The sequence below is a fragment of the Lactuca serriola genome, chromosome 4 (assembly GCF_051521515.1).
Source record: "Lactuca serriola cultivar US96UC23 chromosome 4, Lser_US96UC23_V15, whole genome shotgun sequence".
Classification (NCBI taxonomy): domain Eukaryota; kingdom Viridiplantae; phylum Streptophyta; class Magnoliopsida; order Asterales; family Asteraceae; genus Lactuca; species Lactuca serriola.
The window spans coordinates 146,737,111-146,751,218 of record NC_136411.1 but is presented as its reverse complement, the minus strand read 5'-3'; the positions used below and the strand labels follow the sequence as shown (position 1 = coordinate 146,751,218).

Sequence of the window (14,108 nt, the reverse complement as noted above, 5' to 3'; positions counted from 1 at the left end):
AAGGGCCATATTCTCGCTCAACTCAAGGAGATTCCTTTTTATGGGAAAGACCACGAAGACGCCTACAAGCACTTGGATGAAGTAAATGATGTGGCTGACTACTTCAACGTACCAAATGTGCCACACGATACCCAACTACTTCACATGCTTCCAGTAACATTCAAGGGTGCTGCAAAGGATTGGCTCAGGTCACTTCCTCCCGGATCGGTCACCACATGGGCGAAGATGAAAGAAGAATTCACATACCACTTTTGCCCGCCTTCCAAAATAGCTATGTTGAAGAATGCCATCGCCAAATTCAAGTAACAACCCGGGGAATCTCTTTATGAAGCTTGGGAAAGGTACAAAGGTCTTCTTAGAAATTGCCCACACCATGACCTCAATAGCCAACAAGAGGTCTCCATTTTCTATGATGGAGTCAATGTCACCACAAGGCAGTTGCTCGATTCACAAGGCCCGCTCACGAAGAAGGCGCCCCCGGTAATCAAGGAGTTAATTGAAGAATTCTCTAAGCATTCTAGAGAATACCACAATCCAAGAAATGAAGTAAGTCAGGGGGTAGTGAACTCGGCAAATGATAGCATGGCGGCGGTGATAGCTAAGCTCGATAGTCTAGATAGAAGGATGACAAAAATGGATCAAACAATCCATGCTATTCGAGTTGGATGTGAGAATTGTAGAGGGACCCATCTCACAAAAGATTGTGACTTGGATGAAAATGGAAACAAGAAAGCTCAAGTGTTCTACTTAAGTAGCGATCGATACGACGAGAGTTGGCGGAAACCGAAGAAGGAGTGGCTCCCATACGAAGAATACAAGAACGCTAAGGAGGAGAAATACAAGCAGAAAGAAAGGGGATTTTATCAAAAGGAAGAACCGGTTATGGAAAAGAAAGCCGATTTAGAAGAAATGTTCACTAGATTCATAGCCGCGTCCGAGAAAAGGCACAATGATCATGATGTTGCTATACAAGAGACCAAAAATATGCTAAGGAATCAGCAGGCATCTATTCTCAACATTGAGAAACAGTTAGGACAACTTGCATATCAAGTGAACGAGAGAAGACCGGGTCAACTTCCAAGTAACACCGAAAACAATCCAAGAATGGAGAATGTAAGCGCAGTGACTTCCAGTTATGAAGAAATTTTCACACCTGCACAGAAGATCTCCAAGGTGAATGCAAAAAAGGTAGAAGAGTCGGTTCTAGCTAAACCCGAACAGACTCGCCGAGTCCCTCTAATGGACTCGATGAGTCCATGCGCTGATGACTGAAATTTCATTACCTCGAGGCCTTACAATCCCCCTTTACCATTCCCAATCAAAGCCATACCTAGAGAGAAGATTAGAGCGTATAAAGCCTTCATGGAGCATGTTCGAGACCTTCAAGTCAACATTCCATTTATGGAAACAATGCTTCAAACACCTAAGTACTTCAACTTGTTAAAGGGTCTTTTCGCTGCCAAAAAAGATTTAGCTGAAGTCACGGAGATAGTATTGAGTGAGCTACCAGAAAAGAAGGGTGATCCGGGGAGCATCATAATTCCATGCCAATTTGGAAATGTACTTGCCACTCAAGCGTTGACCGATTCGGGTGCAAGTATCAACTTAATGCCTTTCTCCTTCTTCAAGAAGCTGAATTTACCGGAGCCAAGACCAGTTAACATGAAGATCCATTTGGCGGACAAGACGACAATTCATCCAAAAGGCGTGTGTGAAGATCTTCTTATTAAGGTCAACAATTTTATTTTTCCCATAGACTTTGTGGTGCTTGATATGGAAGAAGACCCCGAAATTCCAATTATTTTGGGGAGGTCATTTTTGAACACCGCATGTGCATTAATTGATGTATGTGAATCCACACTAACGTTGAGGGTCGGAGACGAGTCAGCGGTGTTTAAAGCTTGCCCAAAGATCAAGCAAGAAGAAGAAAGAAAAGAAGAGATCTCATTCATTGATTTGGATGATGAGATACTACAAAAACAGCTTGCACTTTTGCAAGAAGAAGATCCAAGCAAGTTGTTGCTACCCTCTGGAGGTGATGAAGATGTTGACAAGGACTTGGAGGAGTTAGAAAAGCTGCTGAAAGGAGCCGACTCGGAAAACAGAGAAGGAAGTGTGGAATATGATCCGACTCGCTGAGTCGCTTTCCTAGACTCGACGACTCTAGTCGAAATTTCCAGCAACTTGGATGATTTTGATCTGTTTGTTACTAGCTCCCTGCATGTTCTGGACATGAAGATTTTCCCTCATTCTTTAGAAAAACAAGCAGCAAAAGGAGAAGTGGATGGTGAATTTCAACACGCTCATGTAGCATGCCTTGATACGATTATGCAAGAAGAGGAAGATAGTCCATTTGAAGATGAGGCAAGCTTTAGAAAAGAAGAAAAGGCAAGGGATAGGAGAGATGATGTTGATCAACCATTCATCACCAAACCTAGAGCACGAGTTCTCACCAAATATGAAGTAATTAAGTTTAAGGAAAAGGAAGTGCAAGAGAAGGCGCAAAAGAATGGGATGAAGAAAAAGATGAAGAAAAGGGAATTTAATGCAGCTGAGGATGATGCTATAAGAAAGAAGAAAGAAGACTTGAGGCGAGCTTACAAGAAGAAAATCCACGCTTACAAGACAAAGTACAAATCGCAAAAGATTAGGCGTGCATTCCCCATGCAGGAAGATGAAGAAACGTAGATGGGAAGGAGTCCAACTAACGACTCCTTAAAAAGAAGCGCTTGGCGGGAGGCAACCCGTTGTTTTTAGAGTTTGCTTTCTTTCATCTTTTTCGTTTTAGTTTGGTTTTAGTTTTTAGGAGTTTATTAATCTTCCAAATCATTAGACATGTTTGCTTGAGAGTGCGTATGGACTAAGTGTGGGGTGGAATACATTCATAATGGCAAAATGATTTAATTTTCAGAATTGTTTGCAAGAGACTCGCCGAGTTTGACCATGACTCGACGAGTCGATTCAGATTCTAGATGAGTTTACAAGTCACGACCAGACTCGCCGAGTTGGTTTTATTTACAGAAAAAAAATAAATTAATTTTTTTTTACAACCGGTAACTAGGGTTTTAACCCTAATGAAATCAGTTTCCCCCCCCCCCCCCCTTCACTCACCGTGCGCCTCCATTTGTGCTCTCTCTCAATCATTCATCAACTTCTTCACTCTTTCTTCAAGATTTTCGATTTCTTTCACAAAAGGTACTTAATTTCTTCCTTTATTATGTTAAAGCAATGATTTTTATATGATCTAGGTTGCCAATTTCATATAATACCCGATTTTGAAGTTTAGTGAATTTATAGGGTTTTGATTTTACACCAATTATGTTGTTTTGGATGGTCATTTCTCCTTTAATACATCTCAGGAACATCCCTGGACAAAACCCTTGAAGAAATTTTGAGTTTTCATGGTCGAATTTTGATCGACTCGTCGACTGACTCGCGCAGTTCATACGACTCGCTGAGTTGTTCATGGACTCGACGAGTCTAGTCGGGGACCCAGGTGTAATCCGTTTTGATGATTTTCTATGTTTTCTGGGTTGTGTGTTCTTTGTTTTGCAGGGACAATGTTTCACAGAGGTCAAAGTTCCAGTGGACGCCAAGGAGATTTTCCTTGGTTGAATTTTCCTCATATTGAATCAGCTTCAACCATGACGAGATGGAAGAAGAAGTTAGCTGAAGTTAGAAAGAAGGAGATTTACGTTCCGAACAGAGTTGATTGGGATTGGTTGCAGAATGTTCGGTATGAGGAGGAGTTAGCACCTTATCTTGTGAAGGAATTTACATACCGGGGGGGGGGGGGGGGATGGAGACAATGGTTTGTGATGGATGGAGCAGGGTCTTTAGAATTCAAGAACCAGTGTATCAGGAACTTTGTTGGGAATTCTTCTCTACGGTATCTTTCCGTGGAGGTGACGATTGCTATCACCGGGCGAGTTTCAGTTTTTGCCTTGGGGGCGAGTTTCATCAGTGCTCCGTTATTGATCTTGCTTGTCGGTTGGGAATCTATGACCGGCCATTGGTCTCGACGGCTATTTTTCGCGCCTTTATGGAACATTCTCACAAGGTGTTCCCCGATGGTGTTACGAGTATGGGTTGGTGGAACACGATCGCCAACAAGTTGTACATTCCAAATTCGGCCCAAGAAGGAAGTATTCGGTCACCCACGAACCGTCTCATTCATCGCCTTATCTCCACCACCATCAACCAACGGAAGGATGATGACAAGGTTTCTAACCTTGATGTCTTTTATCTATGGGGCATTATCACACCAGACACTTTTGCAACATTCCGTGGTGTTTGGCTTCCTATTTGGCGGAGGGTGCGGTCAAGGATCGCAAGACCTCAAAAATTAATGGTGGTATGTTCGTCACCCGGCTAGCCAACTCGTTTGGGTTGATGACCCGTGGTGCATGGAATTTGATGACCGTGATTCCTACCCCTCCATTTAATCCCATTCTTTTTCGGAGGGCTAGGATTATTGAGGACTATGGTGGTGGTCATTATGCTATCCCACATGATGATCCAATGGTTGGTCCCGCGGTGCCGGGAAGGAGGGTTAGGCCGAGGAGAGAGCGAGATGTGGAGGAGGAACCGCCGGTGGATAATGATGAAGTGCCAATGGACCGGTATAATATTGAGATGAGGAGAATGCAAGATCAAACGGCAAGGAGTCTCAATTTTAGCAACCAGTCCAACATTCGACTTTTTGACCACTTCCATATTCCGCATATCGATGGTGGTAACTTCCCATATATTCCATCTTGGGATTAGGTGATTATTTCAAGAAGGAGTGGCGCTAGTGGAAGGGGAGCTGCACATGATCATGATGATGAGGAGGAGGATTAATTCTTTTATGCTTTGTTGAACAATTTTTAATTTGTTTTTGTTTTTGTTTGGGTTTGGTGTGTTTAAATTTAAGACTTTTACTTTATGCTTGATGTTTAATTGCCTTGATGATTTTCAGATTTTGGGTTAGAATTCTTGCATAAAAGGGTCTAGAGTTTGAGAGAGAAAGAAAGATATAAAGAGTGGAAAAGAGTCAAGAAATGGCGGAGTTTAGAGTTAACGTGTCGAGTCTGGTCCTTAGAGGCATGAGTGAGTGAGTCTAGAAGTTTTGTGAAGTTTTGAAGATTTGTCAAAAGCTGGAACAACTGCAGAATGTAATTTTTTCCACCCAGTGGTCTACTCGTCGAGTGCACTTAATTGACTCGACTAGTCGCCTTGTATTCTCGCATATTCGAAGCTGTCTGTGACTATACTCGACGAGTCGTTTATATGACTCGCCGAGTCACTCAATCTTATACCAACAAGACTGCTGATTGGATATTGTTGAGTGTACCACTTGACCATTTATTCCTCCATATCGATTCTTGAAGATCTTACACTGTTTTTCCTGCCTATTTGGAGCTGCCACATGTGATTTGATGCCCAAGATGTGGATAAGCTATTTCCATGTCTAAAGTCAATTGAAGTTGGAGCTAAAAAGAAGAGTTATCAACCTATCGACTGCTACCCCAAGGGAGTTTGTTCCAATTCACTCTATAGTTTGCATTTTTATTTTTGCATATATGCAATGAGGGCATTGCATAAATTAAGTGTGGGGTAGGGGGTTGATGTCATCTTAGTAAATTTAGAATCTTAATTTAGGACTAATTTGAAAATTTTTGCATACCAAAAATATTACTTAGGAATTAATTTAGGAAATTTTGGTAAAAGTAATTAGGATTCCATGTTAGAGTTGTGTGGATGATTGCATGAAGACCCAAATGTTTAGTTGAGCCTATATACATTCTAGTGCATTTGTGGCTTCCTTATTCCAGTGAAATCATGGGAAAAAAACACGACCTCGCTTAGCCCGAGGGATGCAATATGTTTAGCATCGTGTATCATAAATGTATCCAGGAAAATTATTATCGTTAGCCAATAAAGGTTGAGGTTGAGTGCCCCTGCTTAAGCATGTAGGGTTTTGAGTGAAAAAAGAGAGGTGCATGTAAAAAAAGAAAAAAAAGAGAGAATTACAAGAAAAGTTGAAGAATTTTGGAGCAAATAACGTGAAGATCAAAAGATCAAAATTCCAAAAAATTTAAAAATTGAAGATACCAAAAATCAAACAACAAAGGTGGTGAATTCAAAGAAATCAAAGATCAAATTAACAAGGAAGTGAAGAATTCAAAAGAGCTCCATAGTGGTATCATAAATTGTAATTCTAGATTATGTATGTTTGGGTTGCTCAACTAAAAATACCTTGAGGGTAAGAGGTTTTCTCCGGATGGTTTCAGAGGGATGTATAAAATGAGCATAGTTCGGGGTGAGTGGGCAAATATTTATGAGGATTGTGAGTATTTGGAGTGTGGGGGTTATTAGGAAAATTTTAGACACAAATGTATGCGTTGCGGTCTTGGCATAATGGCTGGGTTAGATTGGAGTTGTCATATGTGATTCTAATGTGTTAAAATTCAGTTTTGCTTGGGGGCAAGCAAAAGTCAAGTGTGGGGTATTTTGATATGTGCATATTTAGTTCATATTAAGTATAGATTTTTTTTTATCATTTATTAACTAAATTATTGCATATCATGGACAAAAGGTACTTAAAAGTGTTTGAATTATGTTTTCAGTCCAAAAGTGAAGCTCGGAAGCAAAAGGAAGCAGGAGAAGCGGTTGGGAGCTCGGGAATTGAACAAAGAAGAAAAACACCAAAAACAACACCTACTCGGCGAGTAGGGTCGTCTACTCGGCGAGTCTGGGCGAATATTCAAGAAGATAAAGACTCAAAGACCCAGAGACTTATCGCATACGGGGATTGAGAGATGGACTCGGCGAGTCGGCACCTGACTCGACGAGTCGTTTCACAAATATAAAGATAACTTCTCAGATTGACAGGGGAGAATTCTGGAACCCTTCTGGAGAGATTAGCTGCGACTGAAGAACCAGAAAAACCCTAGAGAACGAAGATACAAGCTAGAATCCAATTCCGAAGGAGATTTGAGGCAAATTTCATCATTCTACTTAATCTTTTGTTTTCCATTATGGCTAGACAATTAGAATTCGTTTATTTGCTGTTATTTACTTCAATCATGAACTAAAACTCTTAAACTTCTGTTTGGGGATACAAAATTGAGACTATGGTTTGCAATTTGGTAGGATTAATTCAATGTTGGTGATTTTTGTTAGTTTTAGCTTGCTAAAGAACCTTGTGTGTGAATGATAATTAATTTTCTGTTAATAGGAAGGTAATTAAATAGTATGAACATCTTTTTATTATCAACCTCATATGTTTATGTGACCACTTTGTCATATGTGTAGGATTAATGAACATGAAACTAGAATTAATAAGAAAATTGAGTAAATTCATGTGTGAGCTTGTGTGATGACCATCAACAAGAAGTTAATTAAAGGACCAAATTAGTTAACTATTGTAAGTCTAAATTAACCCGAATAATTAATCTAGTGAATTTAATTAAATTAGACAACTGATCACTGTTTGTGTTAGTTTATTCACTAAGGATTAGTGTAGTGAACGCGAATCTAATCACTTGAATCGGTAACCAACAAAAGAGTTAATCCATTGCACCATTACCATGAAATCAACCATAGGATCAATTGAGTTGAACTAAACAGAAGTTCCTTCCCATTATTGAATCTAGTTAATTCTTTGTTTTTCTAGTTTTTAGATTAAGTGATAGTTAGTAAGTTTCTAGTCTTGTAAAACTAGAGAAAACCCTTACTTATTAATTAATTTAGTTAGAATTAGTTTTTAGTTTTAATTTACCGTTCCCTGTGTTCGATACCCTACTTATTTAGATATACCACAATTGATAGGTCCACTGCCTTTGTGTGTTTATTTTATAATTAAAAGTAGGTTTAAAACTAAGTGAGTTTGCACACATCAGGCTTCATGTTATATTGGTCTAGGATGTCGAAGGCTTCCTCGATATCCTTGAGGTGATCCTCAGCTGTTTTGGATTTGACTACCATGTCATCGATGTAGACCTCCTTCGTGTCACCCGATCTCTCATTGAACATATTATTTACCAACCTTTGGTATGTTGCTCCTTCATTTTTAAGACCAAATGGCATGGAAGTGTAACAATATATACTTGTTGGGGTTATGAACGTTGTATGCTCTTGGTTAGAGGGTTCCATTTGGATCTGTTGGAATCCTACTAATGTGTCCATGAACGTTAGTAATTCATGACCCGCTGTTGCGTCTATCATGGAGTCGATGTATGGTAAATGGAAAGGATCCTTGGGACAAGCCTTGTTAAGATCGATATAGTCCACACACACTCTCCATTTACCGGTCTTCTTTTATACCACGACCAAATTAGCTAGCCATCTAGGGAACTTCACCTCCTTGATCATGCTAGTTTTGTGACAACCCGAAACTTTTATCAAGGTTAAACTCGACTTTGTTGCCTTTTAACACCGTTTGAGTGTCCGTTTAAGTGCTCTAAACTCGAGTACTACCAAGGTTGAGATTAGGTATGATTTATAAAGTCATAAAGTAGCAAATTCGGGTGATACACCCTCTTGGGAGGAGTGTACGACCATACATATGGGTGTGCGGCCGCACACCCACCCCTCAACCGCACACCCGGGGTGGTGGGTCACCTGTTGGATAAGGTGTCTAAGTCCATAACTATTTCTGGTAAGTACTTGACCCGACCCGACATTGTCTATTTGGGTTGCATGGCATCACGCAATTGAATAAACTAAATGAGAGAAATAACACTTATGTTTATTAATATATTATAAGTTCTAATATATTAATAATATTATTTAATTAGTTTTGATCAAGAATTAATTTAGAATTAATTAAGTGATCAAAAGATAACTAATTAGATATATGGGTAGATTATGTAAATCTTCCATATCTTATATAGTGGGATAAGAGGCTCCATGGATTGTCAAGTTAGGTTCCACCCATAGGATGCTCCATGCAGTTAACCCATGGATCAAGAAATGAAGAGTCATGGAACATTAGGGTTTACCTAATGTAACACACTATATAAGCAATGTAACTCTCCCCAAAATCGGCTACACTAAGAAATAAGAGGGCTTGGCCGATTTTTCATGTGTTAGAGTATTCTCTCAAGTTTATTCTTTGCATTTGGTGTTGTGTGAAGCATTTGAGTCATCATACTTGAGGTGCTAGGCTCACAAGGTTTCAAGGAAAACTTTCAACAACAAGGTATGTAGTTCTATCTTTTATACAAAGAAAAGTGTACCCCATGTATGCTAGATAGGTTCATAACCTTGGAAAACAACTTTGCATGATTATTAGACAAACATAGATCCAAGGTTATTAGGGCTGCATGTACACTTAGGAAGTTTTAGAATGCTCAAAACCCATCTGTGGTATCAGAGCCTAGGCTTGTTTGTTGATTTTTTGTGCAAACTGCTTGAAAAAATCAATTTTGTGTTTTCTGCTCGTATGAACTCGCCGAGTCCATGGGGGGACTCGACGAGTCCATGAACAAATGCAAGCTACTCGTCGAGTCTATTCTTGCACTCGACGAGGCTGCAGTTTTCAGACTTTCGACATTTGTTGCTGGAAATGGACTAGAAACATTACCCTAAACTGTTTTGGTGTTTTAAAACTTGTTTTAGATGGGGTAATGTTTATGCTAATCCAGTTACAATGGAAATTATCAAAATTACAAGTTTTAAGTGTAATTTTTTGATTCATGAAAGTGTTCATATTCATGGTCTTGATCTTATGATGTTTAGATGATCATAGGAATTGTTTGTAACGTATGTGGTAGATTAATTCATGATCATTATGTGTTTTAATGGAGTCCATAACTTGTGCTCAATTTATGGAAATCCAAAAGTCACTTTGTTTTTAAAACCATTAAAATAACACATGAGTTATAAAAATGAAGAGTCTTCATTTTTAATACTCTATTAACTCATAAGTTACAAGAAATGAAAAGTTTTGAAAGTTTACAAAACTTGCCCTCAAGTTTTGGAACCAGTAAAGTCTTGATTAAAACTTTAGTTCCAACCCTTAGAATTTTAAAAGTTAAAATTCAACCCTTATACTTATAATATTATAAGTTAATATATATATATATATATATATATATATATATATATATATATATATATATATATATATATATATATATATATATATATATATAAGATCAAATTCGTCTTACCGCTAGTACGCCTCATTCACGAAGCCAGTCTATAAGGTGGGTATAAGGTTGTTGCCTATAAAATGGCAACTTAATGGGTGTCCACTCTTACCCACGGCTTGCTTGACTAGTGGAGGGTCGTTAGCCGAACGGGTAGGACAAGGACTTATAAATTCTCATTAAAAGTATAATGATAATTATAAAGTAACTAAATGTTTTATTAAATTCCCAATCTTAGTTACTTTAGGAAAAATGTGAATAAGGTGCTAATCCATGAAATTACACTTTACACTTTGTCTAAGTCGTTAGTGGAGCGTGTGTGGTTAAATGGCACACTAACGTGAACTTAACAAGGTATGTAAAGGGTGACTTAATGTTTATCATAGTATCGATGGAGCATGTGTGGTTAACCGACACATCGATTGATGGGTAATACATTAAGGGTACCAAGTAATATGCATGGTTACTTCACACCTCGTTTTGTGATCCTCGGCATCCCGGTCACAAAACTTGGAGGGCACACTCGAGATTGAAACATGCATTTGAAAAGTTCATTGAATCTCAAAAGAATCTAGGAGTTTCTAAGAACCAAATTAAATATTTTTAATATTTCGGCTTTGGTGGAAATTGGTGAATCGTCATTCACTTACCTTTCAAATATGTTATTACTTAGATTACGGCATACCTCTTCTAAGTATAATATATTGTGATTGGGTCCTAGCCTAAATACTGCATTTGGGTGTTTTATTAAGGACTATCTCTATTTCTAAACTAAACTTTTCTTCTTTTCAGATGTCTGCAAACACTGCTGCTTCTGGCTCTAATCCTAATGGCTCCTTTTCTCTAATGAACTTGTGTGGGAAAGTCACTTTTGATGGATCCAACTTTAATGAATGGATCAGAAACATCCGAATGATTACCCGCTACGAGGAAAAAGAATATGTCCTCGATAAGGAGCTTAAGGAGATTGATGAGACAGTTTTTACTCCTCAAGAGATCGCTGACTTTAGGGCACATGAAAGGGATGCCACCAAGGTGGTATGCATCATGATGGTCACTATGAAAGCCGACCTCCAAAAGTCCTACGAGGACTTCTACCCTTTTGAAATGCACCAAGATTTGATGGAAAGATACCATCAAAGTGTAAGACAAGAGAGGTATGAAATCATCTCCTCCATGATAACAACCCGAATGAAGGACGGTGAACCCATCACGGGCCACAATAGATATCATTTTGCACTCCTTAACATCGTGCTATGATCAATTCCGCATGACATATCATGTGAACAAGGAAGAGGTCACTCTCAGCAAACTTCAAGGACTCTTAAAGACCGCGAAAAGTGGTCTTAAGGGTAAGGCAGTTGTTATTACTCCTACTCCTATCAACTCCGCCCCTGTCTTGGCAATCGTGAAAGGACAAGGGAAGAAGAGAAAGAGTTTTTCGAAGGGTACCAAGGCTAGGACCCTTGATGGCTCTTCTTCAAGTGGAACCAAGAAAGGTTTCGTCACTCCTTTTTCTGACCCAAAAGAGGCTGAATGCTTCTATTTCCATGAAAAGGCACATTGGAAGCGGAACTGCCCAAAGTACCAACAAGATGTGAAGGATGGGAAAGTCAAACCCAACCATGCAGGTATTTACATTATCTTATCTAATAACTCACCCCATTCTAACTCATGGGTCCTTGATACCATTTGTGGTATTCATATCTGTTCTGATCTGCAGGGACTAAGAAGAAGTAAGAATGTGGAGCAAGGAAGAATAAACTTGATCATGGGAAATACGAAAGCTTCACCTGTCACCAAGATTGGAGTTTATACTTTATCGCTAAGTAGTGGGTTTAGTTTAGATTTGAATAAATGTTGTTATTCACCAGAAATGGCAAGAAATATTATTTCCTTTCATGCATTGTATAAACAAGGTTTTACATTTTCATTTGATAATGAATTTGGTTCGATTAATGCTTTCTTTAATAATATTCTTTATTTTAAAGCATTAACTTGTGATGGTGTGTATGAAACTGTATCTGTGGTTGATAACTTAGGAAATAATGTTTTGTGTATTAATTCTCTTAATAATAATAACTTGGATAAAGCATCATTATGGCATTGTCGTCTTGGACATATAAGCAAGAAACGCATAGGCCAACTCCAAAAGGATGGAGTCTTGGAGTCATTTGACCTAAAGTCAGATGATAGTTGTGAATCATGCTTACTTGGAAAAACGACAAAGTCGCCCTTCACAGGTTCTTGTGAGAGGGGCGAAGGTTTGTTGGATCTTGTACACACGGATGTGTGTGGACCATTCAAACATGCCACAAGGGATGCTAATCGTTATTATTTGAATTTTACTGATGATTACAGTAGATATGGATATGTCTACTTAATCAAGCATAAGTCAGAGAATTTCGAGAGGTTTAAAGGAATTTAAACAGGAAGTCGAGAATCAATTGGGCAGGTACATTAAGATGCTTCGATCCGATCGAGGTGGTGAGTATCTTAGTTCAGAGTTCCTTGACTATCTTAGGGAATGTGGGATTGTCTCACAATTGACACCTCCTAGGACACCACAGTTGAATGGTGTGGCTGAGAGGCGTAATGGAACATTGTTGGATATGGTTCGTTCCATGATGAGTCGAGCTTCGTTACCAATCTCATTCTGGGGGTATGCCTTAGAGACCACCGCCTGTATTCTTAATCTAGTCCCTACAAAGAAAGTTGCCAAAACTCCTCACGAGATGTGGACTGGTAAAGTACCCAAACTAGACCACATCAAGATTTGGGGTTGCAAGGATTTTGTGAGGCGCGATTCTCATGATAAGCTAGAACCCCGAAGCGAGAGGTGTATTTTCATCGGCTACCCACAAAGATCCTTTGGTTACCTCTTCTACAGACCTAGTGATAATGTGGTCTTTGTAGCAAGAAGAGGAGTCTTTCGAGAGAGAGAGTTTATAAGCCAAGGAGACAGTGGGAGGCAAATTGACCTTGAAGAACTTCAAGAGTCAAGTGGTGAAGGAACTTCAAACCCTAGCCCTCAATTTGAGGAGGAAACTCCTGTTGAGCCAATTGACGAGTCTGTACCTCTGAGGCGTTCCACGAGAGTTAGGAATGCACCTGAGCATTACTATGGTTTCCATATTACTGCAGAAGGTGAGACACTTATTAGTGATGAGACACTAGTAGGTCTGGATGAACCTAACAGCTACGCGGAAGCCATGGCAGGCCCTGAGTCTGCTAAATGGAAAGAGGCTATGGATAACGAGATACAATCCATGTATGACAATCAAGTTTGGAACTTGGTTGAGAATGTACCAGGTCGTAAGACTTGTAGGGTGCAAATGGATCTTCAAGAAGAAGACCGACATGGATGGTAATGTACACACTTATAAGGCTCGACTAGTTGCAAAGGGCTTCTCTCAAACTCCTGGAGTGGATTATGATGAGACCTTTTCTCCAGTAGCCAAGATTAAGTCTATTAGGGTTATATTAGCCATAGCTGCTTTTCATGACTATGAAATATGGCAAATGGATGTCAAAAACGCTTTCCTTGATGGAAAGTTGATTGAAGATGTTTTCATGAGTTAGCCAGAAGGTTTTGTCAGCAACGAGTACCCTAATAGAGTGTGTAAGCTTGAGAAATCCATTTATGGATTAAAGCAAGCACCTCGCAGATGGAATCTTTTCTTTGATGAGAAAGTCAAGGAATTTGGCTTTTCTAGGAATGAAGATGAATCTTGTGTGTATGTCAAGGCTAGTGGGAGTATAGTTAGATTTTTGGTATTGTATGTGGATGACATACTACTCATAGGAAATGATATCCCAACTCTGTAGGAAGTTAAGTCCTAGCTTGGGAAGTGTTTCTCTATGAAGGACCTAGGAGAAGCTGCCTATATTCTAGGGATAAGGATTTTGAGAAACCAAAGTAAAAGACTAATTGGACTTAGTCAAAGTACCTACTTGGACAAGGTGTTG

At 39.2% G+C, this 14,108-nt stretch overlaps 1 protein-coding gene and 1 non-coding gene across 2 annotated transcripts; one reads left to right on the top strand and one right to left on the bottom strand.

Moving 5' to 3' along the window:
• Positions 1–273: 273 nt before the first annotated feature.
• LOC145049019 (small nucleolar RNA R71) lies at positions 274–380 on the bottom strand. Its single transcript, XR_013683140.1, has one exon. It is a non-coding gene; the product is annotated as a small nucleolar RNA R71 (small nucleolar RNA).
• A 982-nt stretch (positions 381–1,362) lies between these two features.
• On the top strand, positions 1,363–2,139 carry LOC145098894 (uncharacterized). Its single transcript, XM_079036490.1, has 2 exons — positions 1,363–1,845; positions 1,984–2,139. The coding sequence occupies exons 1-2, from the start codon at positions 1,363–1,365 to the stop codon at positions 2,137–2,139; spliced, it is 639 nt and encodes a 212-aa protein (XP_078892616.1).
• The last annotated feature ends 11,969 nt before the right edge of the window (positions 2,140–14,108 follow it).